Source organism: Coenobita brevimanus, chromosome 98 (genome assembly GCF_032717465.1).
Source record: "Coenobita brevimanus isolate Jiangsu-jjx chromosome 98, ASM3271746v2, whole genome shotgun sequence".
Taxonomy (NCBI): Eukaryota; Metazoa; Arthropoda; class Malacostraca; order Decapoda; family Coenobitidae; genus Coenobita; species Coenobita brevimanus.
Window position 1 is genome coordinate 34,635,080 of NC_137051.1, and position 18,727 is coordinate 34,653,806.

The 18,727-nt window shown below is 39.9% G+C and overlaps 1 protein-coding gene across 1 annotated transcript in view; it reads right to left on the minus strand.

The window, feature by feature from the left end:
- The window catches only part of tweek (transmembrane protein KIAA1109 homolog tweek), an 839,779-nt gene that overhangs the window by 523,817 nt on the left and 297,235 nt on the right, over positions 1–18,727 (minus strand). The window contains 2 exon segments of the mRNA XM_080283669.1: positions 1,753–1,996; positions 15,830–16,066. Of these exon segments, the coding sequence (XP_080139795.1) occupies positions 1,753–1,996; positions 15,830–16,066 (481 nt within the window).

Sequence of the window (18,727 nt, forward strand, 5' to 3'; positions counted from 1 at the left end):
ACACCACAATGTTCCTTCATTTCCTCATTTGTCAATCTGTCTCTCCATGTAACTCCACATGTTCCTCTCAAATAACTCATTAAAGAATATATTTACCACCAAAGACTTCTTGGTTTTGTTTCCAGGCTCACTGTTACCTTGAAAAAGTGCCATAGTAGTTTACAGTTACCCAAAGCTGGGCTAACTAGAACCACAAGATTGATTTCATGAGTTTTTGTTCTGCAATTCTGTCCCTATGGACAAAAAAACAACAAAATTGTTAACTGCTGACTTTTCACCCCTGAACCATCAAAACCAGGATTGTGAGATATTAAATTTGATCATGGATACAGTGAATGATAAAGGGAATGCCATTTAGATGATATAACAGAAGATAATGATACAGCTACAAGGTTCTAAAATATATATATACTGTATTTATATATATATATGCAGAGACTTCACTTCACCGTGAAGATATGTATGCAAACTAACCACAGGAGAAATGAAAAGAGCGACAGTGAGTACTTTCGTATATTACATCTTCAGAAAGAGTGAGACAGAAACGTAAAGGGTAGAGGTCTTTTATGCACACCCGAAGCAGGTAGTGGCACACAGAACAATGGATGACCTGAGTTTTTACCTGCAGCTTAACTTATGGTCATCTGCAGCAGGGAGTGGAACACAACAAAGGATGACCTGAATCTAAAAATGCATGTGACAAAGGAAAAGGGATTAGGAGGGGAGGAAAGGGGAGTGGAAGGGAGGGGGAAGGGGGAGGGGAGGAAAGGGGAGTGGGAGGGACGGGGAAGGGGGAGGGGAGGAGGGGAAGGGGGAAGGGGGAAGGGGAGAGGGGGGAGGGGGGAGGGGATAAATACTGCTGCTTAACTTAAGACCTAGAGGATTAATGCTTGGTGTGTCCCACACAGGTGTGACTACACCACCAGGAGATGACAGGGAACAATCACGTGTTAGTCTGGGGGATACTGCTTTAAAATTAATTCAGTTAACAATTTATCACACTTAAAATGATCATAGCTCATGTTTACATTTTTTTCATATGTGCCAGAAATTAGACAAGATTCTATTACATTTCTTTCATCTAAGCTTTTTGATCTTGCTAGAATCTTGGAGCCTGTCTAGTCAATATGGTGATCACTGGATGCTTTGTGCTGAAATAAACCACTACTCTGTTAGGCTGTCCTTACGCTGTATTTATGTTGTGAGATTCTAGTTTCCAAATCTTTTCCAGATTGTCCTATGTAAAATTTGTTAGAGCTTTTACATGGGATTTTGTAAACAACACCTGAATTACTGAAAGGGCTGTTCTTGATGAAGGTTTTTTTGATGGTGTTCTCATATTTGAATACTACTTGTACATTGAGTTTCCTCAGTATGTGAACAACATCTGAAACTCTTGATTCCAACCATTCTGAATCTGGGGAACTGCACTGTACAGGCCTTGGTTTCTTGTGTGGTGGTGTACAAGTCAAGGAGGTAATAAATGCTGAAACAGCATCTGCCTTACTCTGTCACTGAGCTACACAAAATAAGCTGCAAAAGGAAGAAAATCTCTGCCAAGTTCGGCTAAATGAACTGCAATACCCCTTTCCTATCCATATGTAAAAAAATAAGATTTGATCAATATACCTGTCCATGTTATGAATGCTGCAGAGATTGGTGGCTATTTTAACTCATGGTGATGTGGGTGAATAGGATTAAATAAGAATAAAGAATAAAGAAACACAAAAATGGGTGAAGAAGAGCCATTACCTCTGCTGTACAGTCTTGGTCTCTGGTGTGGTGGTGTAGAGATCCAGGAGATAGTAAATGTTGCGCCAGCACTTGGGTGTTGCTGTGGCTGTGACCTGGGGTGGTGGTGTGGTGGTCTCAGGGGGTCCCAGAAGTGGTGACTTGTCCGAGGAGCAGATGGTGGCACCCTCAAGACCAGAACCACTCACGCTAATGCTGAATAAAGGGCTGCCTGTTCCTCGCTCAGTGCCTAAGTTGGTGTACCCTGATGATAAAAAAAATAAAGACAACAGTGCACATGTATTTACCTATTTGTAGTATACAGGAATTGAGCAATGCTCGTGTTGTCCTGTCTCCATATCCACATTTATCAAGTCTACCTTTACACACATGAATGTTTTTCTCATGCACCACCTCTTTGTCTAAGTCATTCCAAATATTTAAGTATTTACCTAATATACCTAATTGTGATATACACGGAATGTACTATGCTCGTGGGTTTCCGTCGCTGTTTCTCAATAAGTCGAATTTAACTTTAAACTCGTTTAAGTTTTTAGACTGGACGATCTCTTTGTCCAGGCTATTCCATAAGTCTATACTTCTGTAAGGAAAGCTATATTTCTTGATATCCTTCAAGCAGCTTGACTTTTTCAATTTCATTCCATGTCCTCTTGTTGCTCTCTTATCCCATACAAACAGATTTTCTTTGTCAATTTTATCTACTCCCACCATGGTCCTGAACACCGCAATCATGTCTCCCCTCTTTCTCCTTTCCTCTAACGAAGGCAAATCCAGTTTTTCCAGCCTCTCTCTGTATGACAGGTCTGTTAGACTGGGGACCATCTTGGTTGCTGTTCTTTGTATTCTCTCAATCTTGTTTATATCTTTCTTTTTGTGTGGGGACCACACTACCGCTGCATATTCTAACCCGGGGCGGATCATGGCCACTATCAATTTTTTCATCATTTCCTCATCCATATAATGAAATGCTACTCTTATGTTAGTCAAAAGTTTATAAGTCTCTCCAACTATCTTATTAATGTGCTTTTCTGGTGACAAACCATCTTGGACCAGCACTCCCAAATCTTTCTCTTCTCTCCTTTCTGTGATTAATTCATTACCCAAAAAATGTGTTCGCACGCACATGCACACGCTCTGTACCAGGTTAGACTAAATGATTTTTCATTATTAAAAGGAAAAAAAAAAAAGTTTAAACAAGACTGGTTCAAACAGAACAAAGAACCATGAGGAAAAAAATGCGCTGAGTCAGCTGGGTTTGTTTAGACTACAGCAACACGGGGAAAGTGTACATACTCTGTAAGTACATACTCTGTTCATTTAGTATTACAAAATGGATACATACTTCAGTAAAACAAATTTGGAAAAGAAAAGGGATAAAAGTAAAAAGCAAAATGATGATTTCTACCAAGAACTGGTTGAAGTGGAGACTCACAATAGACTGGTTGAACGTGTACACAAACTAGAAATGTCCTTCAAAAATGAAATTGATGAAATAAAGAAGCAAATGCACTTGCAAAAGGAAGAGATAGAAAAACTGGGAAGGGAGGCCAATAAGAAAGACACAACCATCAGTGAACTAACAGTGGAATAGAGTACGCTTAGGAAGAAAGTGAGTGAAATGGCAAGTACAGTAGTCAATCACGAGAGTGTTATGGAAGAGTTCAAAAATGACAGAGACAATTAGGCAAGCAAGCAGTCTTATGGACCAGAGCAGTGATATTGAGGAGAAGATAACACAGGTGAATGAAGCTGTGCAAAGCTACAAAAATGATGTAGAAACCACGAATGCTGAAATGGTGAAAGTAAAGAAAGACTTAGAAACAAGGGTGGAGGAAAAAAGCATTAAAAAGGAAGTGAAAAGAATAATCCAAAACAATCCAAAGTTAGTCAGAGATTCACTAGAGATAAATAAATCAAGAGTAATCACTGGTATAGAAGAGGAAGAAGTAAAAAACAAGATCACAAGAGACAAAAAGGAGATGGCAAATGTAATGAGCTTACTGAAAGAAGTATCAGAGGAAATCTGTAGTAAAGACATAGAGGAACACAAAAGGTTAGGGAAATACGAGAAAAGCAAGACAAGACCTCTAAAGGTGACTTTCCAGAGTGTAAACACTGTGGAAGAGATACTAAAAAATGCAAAGAATCTTATGGAAAAAGAGGAGTTCAAAAATGTATGGATAAAAAGATGCCTAACACAAGAGGAACTGGAATTACTGAAAGAGAAAAGGGAGGAAGCAAAAACAAAAAATGAGGGAAGATCAGAAGAGGAGAAGAAGAAATTTTATTGCAAAGTAATAGGATTGCAGGTATGAAAGTGGTACACAAACAGGATGGAAGAAAAAGGAGGAAGGTAGTAGAACCATGTCATGACAAGTATATAAACAAGATGATAAAGTTGATGTACTCAAATGTGGATGGAATGGTATCTAAATTACTAGAGATGAATGATTATGTCAGAGAAAATGAACCACAAATAATATGCCTAACTGAAACAAAATTAACACCAAGCATATCCATTGACATACTAAACTTAGAAGAATACAATATATGGAGAAGAGACAGAAATTTAAAAAAAGGAGGAGGAATTATAATATTAACTAAGAAAAATCTAAAAGTCAAGGAAATTAAACTACATATACCATCACAAGTAGAACTGATTGCAGTAGAGATCGACACATCTGAAGGTAAAGTAATTGTAGCCAATTTGTACATGCTAGCCAGATCAAACACATGGGAAAGAGACGAATATGAGGACCTGGCAGAGAGTACAATTCAGAGTATAAGATCATTGCTACATAAAATGGAAAAGAAATCGGAAAGAATTATACTAACTGGGGACTTCAATACAAATATAAATTGGAATACTCTAGATATAAATAGCCAAGAAAGTTGTTGGGACCAAAAGCTCCCGGATCTCGTACAAGAGTTTTTCTTAATGCAACATGTGAGGGAAACCACCAGAAAAAGAGGACTTGATGTACCTTCAGTGCTAGATCTAATATTTACTAGGCAAGAAAATGATATTGACAGTTTAATATATCACCCTCCACTCGGCAAAAGCGATCATGCAGTACTAAATTATAACTTCAGGATAGCATATGACATAGTAAACAGCAATGACAGTTACAAAAAGAGCCTAAACTATAAAAAGGGAAATTATGAAGACCTAAAGAAGTATTTCTTAGAAGTTGATTGGGAAAATGAGCTTAGAGGACAAGATTTAAATGCTGTATATAAAAAATTTTGTGAATTTTATGAAATAGGAGTCCAGAAGTACATCCCACAGCACAAAGAAGCAGATAAGAAAATACAGAAATGGTTCAATACAGAATGTAAAAAATCAAAAGAAAGAAGAGATTTGTTGTGGAATAGATACAGAAGACACAATAGTGAAAGGGCGTATAATAATTACAAACAGGCTAAGAAACGACTATACAAGAATAAGGAGGGAAGCCCAAAAACAGTTTGAGGAGGATATAATAAATAAAAGTAGTGATCAACCAAAGCTGTTTTACAGCTATATCAGAAGCAAAACCAAAGTAAAAGATATAATACAATCCATTACGGATGAGGGAATCACTTATACACAAGAGAAAGATATTTGTGAAGCACTAAATAAGAATTTCCAATTAGTTTTTACAGAAGAAAAAAAATTTTGAGAGGGACTATGTGGAACACGCATGTCCACACATACTACCAGATATACAAATAGCAGAAAAAGTAATACAGGAGGAGTTAAGTAGATTAGACAGAGGAAAAGCAAGTGGTCCTGATGAAATTTCATGTTGGGTATTACGAGAATGTGCAAAGGAGTTAAGTAAACCATTATTTTTAATTTTCAAGAAATCCTTGAGTCAAGGTAAACTACCTGATATTTGGAAAAAAAGCAAATATTGTCCCCTTATTCAAGAAAGAAAATAGACAAAATCCACTCAACTACCGACCAGTATCACTGACCAGTGTTGTAAGCAAGGTATTAGAAAAACTTATAAGAAAAGCTTGGGTAAATCATCTAGAAGAACACAGTATGATAACAGAAAGACAGTTTGGTTTCAGAAAAGGAAAATCATGTGTTACTAATCTGCTGAGCTACTATGACAGAGTAACAAACACAATACAGGAAAGGGAAAGATGGGTGGACAGTATCTATTTAGATTTCAAGAAAGCTTTTGACACAGTACCACACCAAAGACTTTTATGGAAACTGTACCATCAAGGAGGAATTCGAGGCAAACTGTTTTGTTGGATGCAAGACTTTCTCATAAAAAGAGGAATGAGGACAGGACTAAGAGGAAACTACTCATCATGGAAAGAAGTGACAAGTGGAGTACCACAGGGTTCAGTGCTGGCACCAATCATGTTTTTAGTGTATATAAATGATATAAACAGTAACACTGGAAATGAGAGCTATCTGAATATGTTTGCAGATGATGCAAAAATACAAAGGAGAATTACTAACACAGACTCTTGTACAGAGCTACAAGAAGAATTAAATAAACTTCATGAATGGAGTAGTACATGGCAAATGGAATTCAATGTGGACAAGTGTCATGTAATCAAGTTTGGTAAAAGTGGAAAAAGACCTGATTGGGATTATAAGTTAGGAAATAAAACCCTATACACATCAGAAAGAGAGAAAGACCTAGGTGTGATTATCAATAACAGACTATCTCCGGCTGACCACATCAGCGAGAAGGTACGGAACATGTATACACTGCTTGCAAATATGAGAATAGCATTCACATACATAAATGGAGACATGCTAAGAAGGATAATAACATCATTCATTAGACCAACCCTGGAATATGCATCAGTAGTCTGGAGTCCTCATCTCAAAAAGCATATAGACAAGATTGAAAAAGTTCAAAGGGCCGCTACAAGATGGATACCAAGCTTAAGGGACCTAAGCTACGAAGAAAGACTAAATAAACTGAATCTACCAACACTACAGGAGAGAAGGAAAAGAGGTGACATGATAATGCTATATAAGTGCATATCAGGAAAGGAGAAAATAGACATAAATGATTACTTAACATATGGAGAAGCATCAGCAAGAGGACACTGCAAAAAACTGCATAAGAAGAGAGGTGATAAAGACGTAAGGAAATTCAGTTTCCCAAACAGAGTAATTGATCAATGGAATGCACTACCGAATGAAAGAGTGTGTGCCAAAACAATTCACAAATTTAAGGATATGAACGATAAATATGGTTTAAGACACGGGACAGTACGAACTTGACTCATTCCTGTAAAGATACAATTAGGTAAGTACAATTAGGTAGGTAAGTACACACACACAGGACATTGACAGCAAATGAGCCCCATGCTGATCATGGGGAAATAATGATAAACCAGCAGCGAAAAGGAGGCCTGCCTACTCTGATTATGTGAACTAAGTGTGTGAGTGGTGGTCCCATCTGAATTTAGTGCATCATCATCATCATCATCATCATCCGGACCTCCTTTCCCACCCAAGGGCAGGGTGAGGAGTAGGAATGTCCAGACAGCCCAAAATTGCCCAATCCAATGGGCCACGCTTCCATTCACTCATCATTCAAGCCCCCGGAATCCTGGCTCTATCGGATACGCCAGAAACATTCACCACATTCTGTAGCTTCACATATCGTATCCGACAGAGTCAATGCAGACGCTGCCACGTTAAAAAGGGGTGCCAAAAATCCCTGATCATGCACATCTCCTCACAAAATTCATCCACCCAGCTCGATCTCCTGTCGGTTCCCTAGCCTCACTGAATTTAGTGAAAAAGAAAAAAAAAAAAAGAGGATTCAGTCAAATAAGAGTACAACACAGCGGTGGTTTAAATTTTCGAACATACAGCATCATAGCTGATGGAAATAGTCCATTGTTTACATTCAATGAATGTGAATTTGAGGGTTTCTCAAATGAAGACCGGAGCAACGGGGGCAATAAGCTGAACCAAACAAGAGTAGCAGGTGTGGAGAAAGTGGTTGAACGGAATGCACGGTAATTACAACAAGTATGGGCAGTATTAAAAGAGTTACAGTACTAGACCTCAGAACAAGAAAAGGAAATTAAGATGTTGTAAAATGAGTTAGAGAGTATCTGCTCACACAGCACTGACCAGGAGAAGTAACAGAGCGATGAATCAGCCACAAATGAAATGAAGCAGCTCTAGAGGGGAAGTAAGAGGCTGGAAGATGAAAGGGACAGGATTTAAAGTAAACGTGACGAATATGAATAAAACACAAGGATACATGATGAATGTATCAGGGAAATTAAGGACAATCAAAATGGGTGGGAGAAAATTCAGGAGGAAGGAAAAGTAAATCTAAAGTAGATTTTACAACAGCAGAGAAAGGAAAACCAAGAAAAGATGGAAAAGGAAGTGGTCAAGGTACTAAAAAGTAGAGAATCTCTTGTCAGGGATGATGCAGCTAAGAAAAATGTATGATAATTTCAGGATTGAAAGAAAAACCTGTCAATAAGATCAGAAAGGGAATAAGAACAAGTGAGAAGGACTAATTAGAGAGTATCAATAGCTATGGAGAGTGAAAATAAAGCTCAAGCAGAGACAGAAGAGGGGTTTAGGCGGGGAAGATATGCAGAGGGATGGGTAAGGTGACAGTAAATGAGATCATTAAAAGGACATGGAAACTAACCGACAAGGAGGTGTAAGAAAGAGCTAAAATAAAGGAGCTAGTCAAGGATGCAAAGGAAAAATATGACCACAGAATGGAGGAAGAGAAGACAGAGTTCTACAACAAAGGTATGGATCAAAAATTGAGGAAGTGGTATCATGGGGACACCCATCATCCACTTACTCAATGTAGGGATGCCTTATGAATTCATCACTAAGTGGCAAGCCAAATGGTTTCCTGTAAACAAGAAACCATTTACTATGCCGGGTGGTAACCATATAACCGAGGTTTTGGGTTGGGTTAAGTGTCCCTCTGATTCCCCTATCTATCTAACTATTGCCAGACGTCTTAATCCCGTAAGGGGTGGCCACAAACAAATCACCTCCATGTCGCCGTGTACCATGCCATTTCACTGCCCAACTCCCAGCTCACATCTCCTTCTCTCGTATACCTCTCCACTCCATCCCTCCATCTCATCCTTGGCCTCCCCCTCCCTCTCCCCCCCTTCCACCTCACTTATATACACTCTCCTCATCAGTCCCTCACTCTCCATCCTCTCCACATGGCCAAACCACTTCAATGTGTTTCTCCTAGCACTTTCTGTCACATCCACGTCCACACCACAATGCTCCTTCACTTCCTCATTTGTCAGTCTCTCTCTCATTGTGACTCAACATGCTCCTCTCAAATAAATCATTTCCACTGCTCTCACTCTTGACTACTGTCCCTCCAACAAGGTCCAGGCTTCACTTCCATATGTTAGAGTTGGTATCACAATACTGTCATGCAGTAACTTTTTCATTTCCATGCTCACTTCCCTGTTTCTCATCACTGCTTTCCAAGAACCAGCAATCTTTCTTCCTTGCTGTACCCTTTCAAGCACTTTGCCCTCTAAACTTCCATCCTTACTCATCACACTATCCAAGTACTTAAACACATTTTCCAATTCCTTCTCATCCAGCCTCACTGTACATTCATTTCTCTAAAAGAATATACTGGTACCTTTACTCTCTCCTACATTCACCTTTAGATTCTGTTTCTTACACACACTTCCAAACTCATTCAATAAGCTATGCAGTTCCCCCTTTGTCTTCACTTAACAATACAGTATCATCTGTAAACAACATTACAGTTTCCAAACCCTGCCCTCTCTCATTAGGGTCACTCCAACATCCACTGCCCTACATTGTATCTCTTTTGTAATCCCATCCATATACAGACTGAACAACCATGGAGACATGACACATCCCTATGTCAATCCAACATTCAGGTAGAAAAATTTACTCAGTTCACTATCCACATGCACTGCAAACTTTGCTCTCTCATACATACCCTTCATGGCATTCAACAACTTCCCACTTACTCCATATATCCTTAATACTGTATTTTCCACATTCTTTGTCTACCCACCTTCATATGCTTTCTCCAAATTCATGAAGGCTGCATACAACTTCTTTCCTTTCTCTAGAAACTTTTCCAATAAAGACCTAAGAATGAATATCTGATCTACACAACCTCTTCCCTTCCTAAAACCTCCTTGTTCTTCTCCATCTAATTCCTCTGTTAATTCCCTAACTCGCTCAATGGGCATCATACCATATAGTTATCCTATGATTACCACACACTTCTTTTTCCCTTTTTCCTTTGTACAGGGGAATAATTATATCTGACTTCCAATCCTCCAGGACTCACTTCATCCCTGGCCATTCTGCATATCTTCCACATCCATGCAATTACTATCTCTCCTCCCCGGCCAATATGTACATCTTCCACATCCATTCTATTACTATTTCCACATCCATTCTATTACTATTTCTCCCCCATGTTTCAGGATTTCACCACACACTCCATCAATTCCTGGGGCTTTCCCCATTTTGACTTCCTTCATTCTTTCGACTACTTCTATCCTAATGATTCCTGCCTCTCTTCTCACCTCCCTCCTCCTCCCAGCCATTCCCCAGCCACTTTTACTTGCATTACTTTCATTTTCTATGTTCAGCAATTCCTTAAAATGTTTTCTCCATCTCCTCACTTTTACCCCCTTCTCCACTAGCAATATACCATTTTTATCTTTCACTCCCCGACTTGCTTCTTTATCACCCTGTCCAACACTTTTTACCTTTTTCCAGAACATTTTCTTACATTCCCTCCACTTTACACTCAAAATCCACCCAAATTCCGCATCCTCTCTCTTCTTACACTCTCTTACTAATCTTTTCACCTTGCTCTTCCTCTCTACATATAAGTCTCTCTTCCCTCTCTCAACTTCCTCCACGCTCCTGATTCTCATCCACTCACTATATGCTTTCTTCTTCTGTGCTACAGCCTGTCTCACCTCTTCATTCCACCATGCTGTTCCTTGCGCTCCTTTTCGTCTTCTCTTCACCCCACACACCACCTCATATGCTGCACAGATTTCTTCTGTGAATATCTTTCACACACCTTCCACATTCCCCATTCGCTCCAAATCGTATTTACCCAATCGCTCCTCCATTTCTCTCTGATATTCTGCCTTTTTTCCATCCTCCTGCAACTTATATACCCTCCTGGTATGGACTACTTCCTCCTGTCCTTCCTTCTCCTCCTCACTCAATACAATTAAACTCACTTAATACTATTAATGTTGGTGGGACATTAATTTGTTTCTTACTATGAAATGTTGTGGTAGATGATCTGCAAAAGGACTACACATGTTGTACTTAGCAGAATCATGTTATGGCCCTGGTTGAATGGCGGGATAAGGAGACGGAGGTTGGGGAGGGGAAAGCCCTAAGATGAACGGTTTAGCCTCGGGTCACAGCCGAGTCTGATTTCATGGAGACACTTGTACTAGGTACGGTATACATACTATGACGCACAAAACTCTTTCTTTTTAACATTATTAAATTTATTATAATACTGTGGTTCTACTGCCTAAAAGTAAGTTAGAACTCTGTGTAACAAGTTTATTGTATATATATATATATATATATATATATATATATATATACAGTATATATATATATATATACTGTACATACATATATATATATATATATATACACTATATATATATATATTATCATCATCCAATCCTACATGGCCCCACGAGGAGCGTAGGAGCCCGGGACTAGGCAGTTGGTCCTGACATTTAAGATGACAGTGACCAACCTCACTCATCCCTGAGTGGTATTACGTGAGCAATAAACCCCAACCATCCCTTGGATATAAACCTTCACCGGCTCAATCCGATATACAGTATATGTGTACTGTCAATCCTCGTAAATCGCGTGTTCAAAAATCACAGATTCGTAAATCACGGCTAGGTGGCCGTCAGACTGCCGGCAACCTTAAATCACTATTAAGTCACGAAAATCGCGGATCTAGGCACCCAAGTGGGCCTTTTCCGTGGAGAATTGTAAACAGTGGCATTCAAACTGAAAATCGTGACACAACAACCAATCACCGTGCGTCCCTGGTGGCATATGCATACTAATGCTGCCATGTTGTTCTTGTCCCGCCAGTCCGCACACTACAGACCGTCGCCGTGGAGTACAAGAGTTAACTGCCTTTTTTGTGCAACTTCCCCCAGCCTCCCACCTGCCATGGCCCCTCCCGACCCCCCAAGGAAGCGCTCTAAGCAGTATGGCGTCAAGAAGCTGCCACAGTTGTTGTACAGTCAATGTTTGGAGCTCATTTGTCGTGTTGCGAAGGGAGAGAAGTTTTCAAAGCTGGTGAAAGAGTTTGGGAAGAACAAGTCCTGAGAGGTTCTAAGTTCTTCCCAACACCACCCTACTCTATTCACTTAAGTAATTTCGTCAAAGGATTAAGGTGAGATCCCTTAATACATGCAATGAATATTCCTAAATTTGTATGATTGTGTTTGATGGTGCCTAGATAGGTGTAGGTAGGGTGCTGTGGGGGCGAGTTGGCCAAAGTCCAGACCCAATTAATTTTTCACATAAGAGTTATTATTCATAAATCACGGAATTCATAAATCACGGCAGTGGTCAAGACCCAAATTTCCATGATTTAAATGGTTTGACTATATATACACAGTCTATATATTGCCAGACACCACAATCCCGTAAAGGGTGGCCATTTGACTTTGAGTTATTTGTTTTACGTGGAGGGGCACTAACCCTCCACCAACCCACTTGTTTACACGTAGGGAGCATGTATGGTTTGGTTATATGGTTACCACCCAGCATTGTAAATGGTTTCTTGGCTTACAGGAAACCATTTGGCTTGTCACTCACAGTAAAGCCACCTGTAAAGGAAAGAAAAGCAATAAGAAGTGACAGGAAAGATGGGAGAAATAAGAAGAGAGGAGGGCAGGCACAGAAAAAGAATGATAAAGGTTAAGGAAGTAGGCAGCACTACATCAATGAGTGGATGAAGGTCACCACCACCTACCACTATATCTATCTATCTATCTATTGCCAAACGCCTCAATTCCGTTAGGGGTGGCCACAAACAAATCGCTTCCACGTCGCCCTGTCCCCCGCCATTTCACTGACCTGCTCCCAACTCACACCCCCCTCTCTCATATACCTCTCCACCGCCCATCCCTCCATCTCATCCTTGGCCTCCCCCTCTCTCTTCCCCTCTCCACCTCAATCACATACACTCTCTTCGTCAGTCTTTCACCCTCCATCCTCTCCACATGGCCAAACCACCTCAGTGTGTTCCTCATAACGCTTCCTATCACATCCACATCCACACCACAACGCTCCTTTATATCCTCATTCGTCAGCCTGTCTCTCCATGTGACTCCACAGGCTCCTCTTAAATATGGTAGGATACTTACTGACAGTTAGAGAAAGAACAGAGGAATTAGTTGGAGAAGAATAGGGAGGCTTTAGGAAGGGAAGAGGTTAAGTAGATCAGATATTCATTCTTAGATCTTTAGTGGAAAAGTTTCTAGAGAAGGGAAAGAAGTTGTATGCGGCTTTCATGGATTTGGAGAAAGCATATCACAGGGTGGATAGACAAGGATTGTGGAAAGTATTAAGAATATATGGAGTACATGGGAAGTTGTTGTATGCTGTGAAGAGTATGTATGATGGTGCTAAGGCTGCAGTGCGTGTGGATGGTGAACTTAGTGAATTTTTCTCTTTGAAGGTTGGGTTGAAACAGGAATGTGTCATGTCTCCATGGTTGTTCAATCTGTACATGCATGGGGTAATAAAAGAGGTACAAGGTAGGGTAGTGGATGTTGGAGTGGCCTTGGTGAGAGAGGATAGTGTTTGGAAACTCCCTGTACTGTTGTTTGCAGATGATACTATGTTGTCGAGTGAAGACAAAGGGGAGCTGCAAGGCTTGGTGGATGAGTTTGGGAGAGTGTGTAAGAAACAGAATCTAAAGGTGAATGTGGGGAAGAGTAAAGTGATGGTCTCTGAGAGAGGTGAAGTCAGTGAATGTACAGCGAGGTTGGATGGTAAGGAATTGGAAAATGTGAGTACGTTTAAGTACTTGGGTAGGGTGATGAGTAAGGATGGAGGTTTGGAAGGTGAAGTGCTTGAAAGGGTACAGCAGGGAAGAAAGGTTGCTGGTTCTTTGAAAGCAGTGATAAGAAACAGGAAAGTGAGCATGGAAGTGAAAAAGTTACTACATGACAGTATTGTGATACCAACTCTAACGTATGGAAGTGAAGCTTGGACGTTGTTGGAAAGACACAAGTCAAGAGTGAGAGAAGTGGATATATATATATATATATATATATATATATATATATATATATATATTTATATATATATTATTATTATTTTGGTTCAGAAATTAAGAATCTGGAGGGCAATTTCAGAATTATAAAAATAACTAGCTAGCTGCAACCCTATACTGCTCTCAGCCTCTCACTCCTCTCAGTAAGTCAGTAGCTAATCAGATGTGGAAGGGAAAGGTTATGCAGAATATCATATCCCTTTTAGTTTTCTGCATGGTTGTATAGCTTCATTTACTTTTTCTGCACAGTTGTGGATCTACATTTATCTCGTCATTTTTTAACTCATACAGTCAGGTCTCGATATTCGTCAGTTGGTATACGATATATCAATAAAAAGAAGAACTAAAAGTTATACCCAGTTTCATGATAATGGTGGCAAAATTCATTTATACGATAACTGTGGTGACTGTGTACGACAGGCTTGCATGTACACGGTGCCTCCTGTGCAAGCTGACACTCAGATGTTTGTGTGAAGATGGTCATCCAGCGTTTACCTTCACTGTGACACATCTCCCTTTCATTCCATTTTGTGCATGGAAGGCCACTGAAACACCACTGCTATCACCAATTAACAGTGCACGTGTGCAACAGAGGGAGTGTGTGATATTAAGAGGAGTCAGAACTTTTTGTGGGAAATACTTTAACTTGTTACTTGCAAATCATATCTGGCAAGGATGTTACCCAAAGTGGAAAGTGTGGTACTAGTAAGGGTGCCGAAGGCAAGCCTAAAAGGTTAAGGTTTTTTGAGATTTTAGATTATGTGATCCGTGGCCCTCTCCCTATCCCCACTGAATCCATACAATTTTGACCGTAGTATACAATAAATTGTTACGTGATGATTTTTCACTTAACATTACCCCACTGCATACTGTACTGATGTGTGACTGTACTATGTTTGTAAATACAGTTAATTTATGCATTACAATTTATATGGTTCAATTTGCAATTTGCTGTCTGTACTAGGCTATATATAGAAATATAATTGATACATAAACTATTTTAATGATTCTTATACCAAAATACTATGGCAGGTTCAGCACAGCAGCACACCCTGTGACAATAAGCACCATACACCACAAGTGGTAGGAATGATAAAATAAGAAAATATATCTTCATTTTGCTGGGGTTAAGGTGATCAAGGTACAGTCCACCTTTGGTTATTGTAGAGGAGAACCTGAGTTCAGAGTAACAAATGCAATACCTGTATGATCAATTCCTTGTTATAACTGTGATTTATTTTCCAAGGTAGAATAAGGAAAGGAAAGTGCACAATCTTCCCAAGTATTTTCTTTCTTTAAATATGAGAGGAAATTACTATAGGTTTACACAGCATATATGTTTTGGTAAGAAGGATAACAAAAGCAGAATGGACAATCTTTCATGCCTCTAGCTTTCCCTACAACAAATCTGGGTTACAACAAGGAACTGATCATAAACATGGTTGACACCCCACCCCTGAAGCACTGTGCAAAGCTCTATGGCAGGCTTTGGAGGAGGACTTGGTGGAGGCCAGGGGAATGAGCAATTCATGCAATCATTCATCCAAGTACCACTCATCCATATACATATCCATTCATACAATCATTCATCCATTTACCACTCATCCATCCATCCACCCATTCATCCCAGGGCACAAAAATCATCCCACCTCTGCTCATCAGCACGACATGCTTCAGATATCACTAAACAATGGGGGCATGTCTCTACACACTTTCTTGCTGTCAGTTTTAATAATCTGTCCCTAACCCACCTTTGCTCATCTTAGTGGATGACCTAAGGCGCTGTGCAAAGCTCTGAGGTCGAGTGGCTCTGGCTGAGGAGGTGGTGGAGGCTGGGGGAGGGGGTGGAGGGGGTGAGATGCGGGCTGAGAGGGATGACACCACTGAGCCACGTGGACCTTTGATGCCAGCCAAGGATGAAACTGTGGCCTGTTCTTCGCTGATGCTGAGGCTGTACTCATTGCCCTTGTACTCCCCCTCATGTAGTTCTGAAGCAGGATAGATGAAGCTAGATTAAATTAGATTAGGCTGGGTTAAGTTAGGTTTGGTTCCTGGACAAGAGGTTTGATGTCAAGGCTGTATTAAGTACCCTTAAAATCCTTCACCTGAAACAAATTTTTGTAATAACTTTGAAGTGAAGCACGAGTTTGGTTCATTGCTATGGGTTAAAAGTAGAAAATGCACATTAAGTAGATGCTCAAGTTAACAAACTAATTTAGCCAACCCTCATGCTGTTATCTTGAATTTTTCAGTAAATCAAGTTGAGTAACCAAGGCACAGCATAAGGGAAAATTTTCCAGTATTTCCAGGTACTTTCCACTAAATCCTTGAAGGTAACCCAAACCTAGCAAACTCTGCATACTCTCAATGCTACACACAGCAGTCTGAACCCATCATTAATACCCCTACAAATGCATTATTGTATACAGAATTTCCTTAATGGAATTATATTCGTTTTAATGGAAATTTCCCTTAAATAGGACAAAAAATACTGGGAAAAAATTATTCTGTTATCTCGGGCTTCCACTAAATCGGAGTTCATAAAATCGAGTATCTACTGTACAGTATTTCTGACACTGAAATACATTTATAACTAACCAAAGAAACTTAGGTGTAAAAAAAACATGGTAATTCATTGGAACTAAATAATGAAACAACTTCAGGTTAGTGATGGAACAAAGTTAACCCATGGAGTCCACAATTACCCATCTGAAGACCCTCCCCAGTGTGTGTGTGTGAAAATATAACCAAAAATGAGCGGTTTTTACTTAAGTTTTGTGCAGTGCATATGCAAATGAAAGAAAAATTACTTATCAGTCTTCATTTGAGTGTAGCAATGGAAGTAAAACTGTATCAATGTGTGGCATCTTTTGATGAGGATGACATGTCATCATCGTCCAAGGTATCAAGAATGAAACTGGGGACGCCAATGGGTGGTGGTATGATGCGAGGAGGGTTGCTACTGTGAGATAATGTGTGTTTTTCTCAGCTGCAGGTGGAAAATTTGAAGTGCAGCTGTCAAGGGTACAGCCTGAGCTGTTGCTCACACTCTCCTACAAACACAGCTGGAGTTGTGGTTAACACTCTATGGGTTAAGGATGAAACAAAGAATAAATCATAGGGCTGAGGAGGTTAAACAGAGCTCAAAATTGTTGTGTTGCCAAGGCTGTTTTTGTCCACTGAACATAACCCCAATGGACTACAAATTTTTTACTAGGCACGTCACATGCTTTGTTGTTATGCCTGTGGTGATTAAGGGTAATATTCTGAGTGACTGTGGAGATGTAGCAACACCTCTTCCTTCACGATTTACCAGCATTCTACATATTACATCTCAAAAACTTCCTGTACAATACTGACGCCAACTACACTGATATTAAAGCGATATAAATAATACATAAGGGAATGTTATGATGTAACATGCAAAGTAAGTTACTAAGGAAGAGGTCTTATAAAGCCTGCTATGCCACCTAGAATACAGTTGTAAAGTGCACAATGTGCATAATGTTTGAGTGCTAGTCAAATCTGAGTGAGTACACAATGTTCCTGTTATGTATCTGAGACATGTTCAAAAATATCACTTCTTTCATACAACCACTACTATAAATTTGGAGAAAAATAAATAAGTCTCTTAGGTAGCAATGGAATATCAACAGTCAGACTTTTTATAAATTCACTGTCAGCTTACTAGCTGACAAGGACAGTAATAAGAGGCAACATGAGGGATTCACTGTGTTGAAGCCATAATATGCAAATTTCTTGGTAGTAGTGGTGGTGTAGGCCCATGCTCATTTAAATGTGAACCAGCAGACTGCAGACTGAAGCTGCCCTCTCCTGCAATCCACCACCTCCCTTCTTGGGGTTAAGCAAAGAGATGAAGGACATCTGTATAACCTGGCAGCAGATTCATCTGGTTATATCATGTAACCACATAAAAGCATCCCTCTCCATCACATAATAACTTCAGTGCAATAAATCCATCTTAATGTCTCCCTCCTTTTTTAACCCTTTACCTGTGGGGATGGCTGGACCGTGCCGTGCCCCTCCCGCAGGGATTGCAGGAAATCTAGACAATACACGATAAATTAGCTACTTCCAGGTCAATGGAAGTATCACTTAGCTTTTTCCCTTTTTTTTAATATATCTTTTAGTATGAGAATAGGTCATAAGGAGCATTTCAACGGGTAACGAACAAGGAAAATTAGCGACCAAGTGCACGTGGAAAGTGATAAATTTGCTGCTTCATGGCCAATGGGAGTATTAATTAGCCTTTTCCCTTTTCTATATATACTTTTTAGTATGAGAATAGGGCATAGGGCACATTTCAATGGAAAAAGCGAATGGAAAAAACCGGCCGGGAGTTGTGTTGCGCAGCCAGACTGTAGCTATGCGGGGGAGGGGTTAAGGGAGGGGAGGTGGGGAGGTGAGGCAAACACAGAAAAATGGCTAAATTGGTAACACTGGATGTGAGTACTAGTGGTATTAGCAGTGCTGACTATAGTTACACACTAGCAATACTGACAGATGATACAAGACCGCATTTGGAAGCCTGGGCGATTTTAAAAGTCCTTGGCTCACAGAAGTGACGCCCCGCGGTATGGTACTTATGTAAAGAGCGTCATGGCAGTGACGGCCCGTGGGTAAGGGGT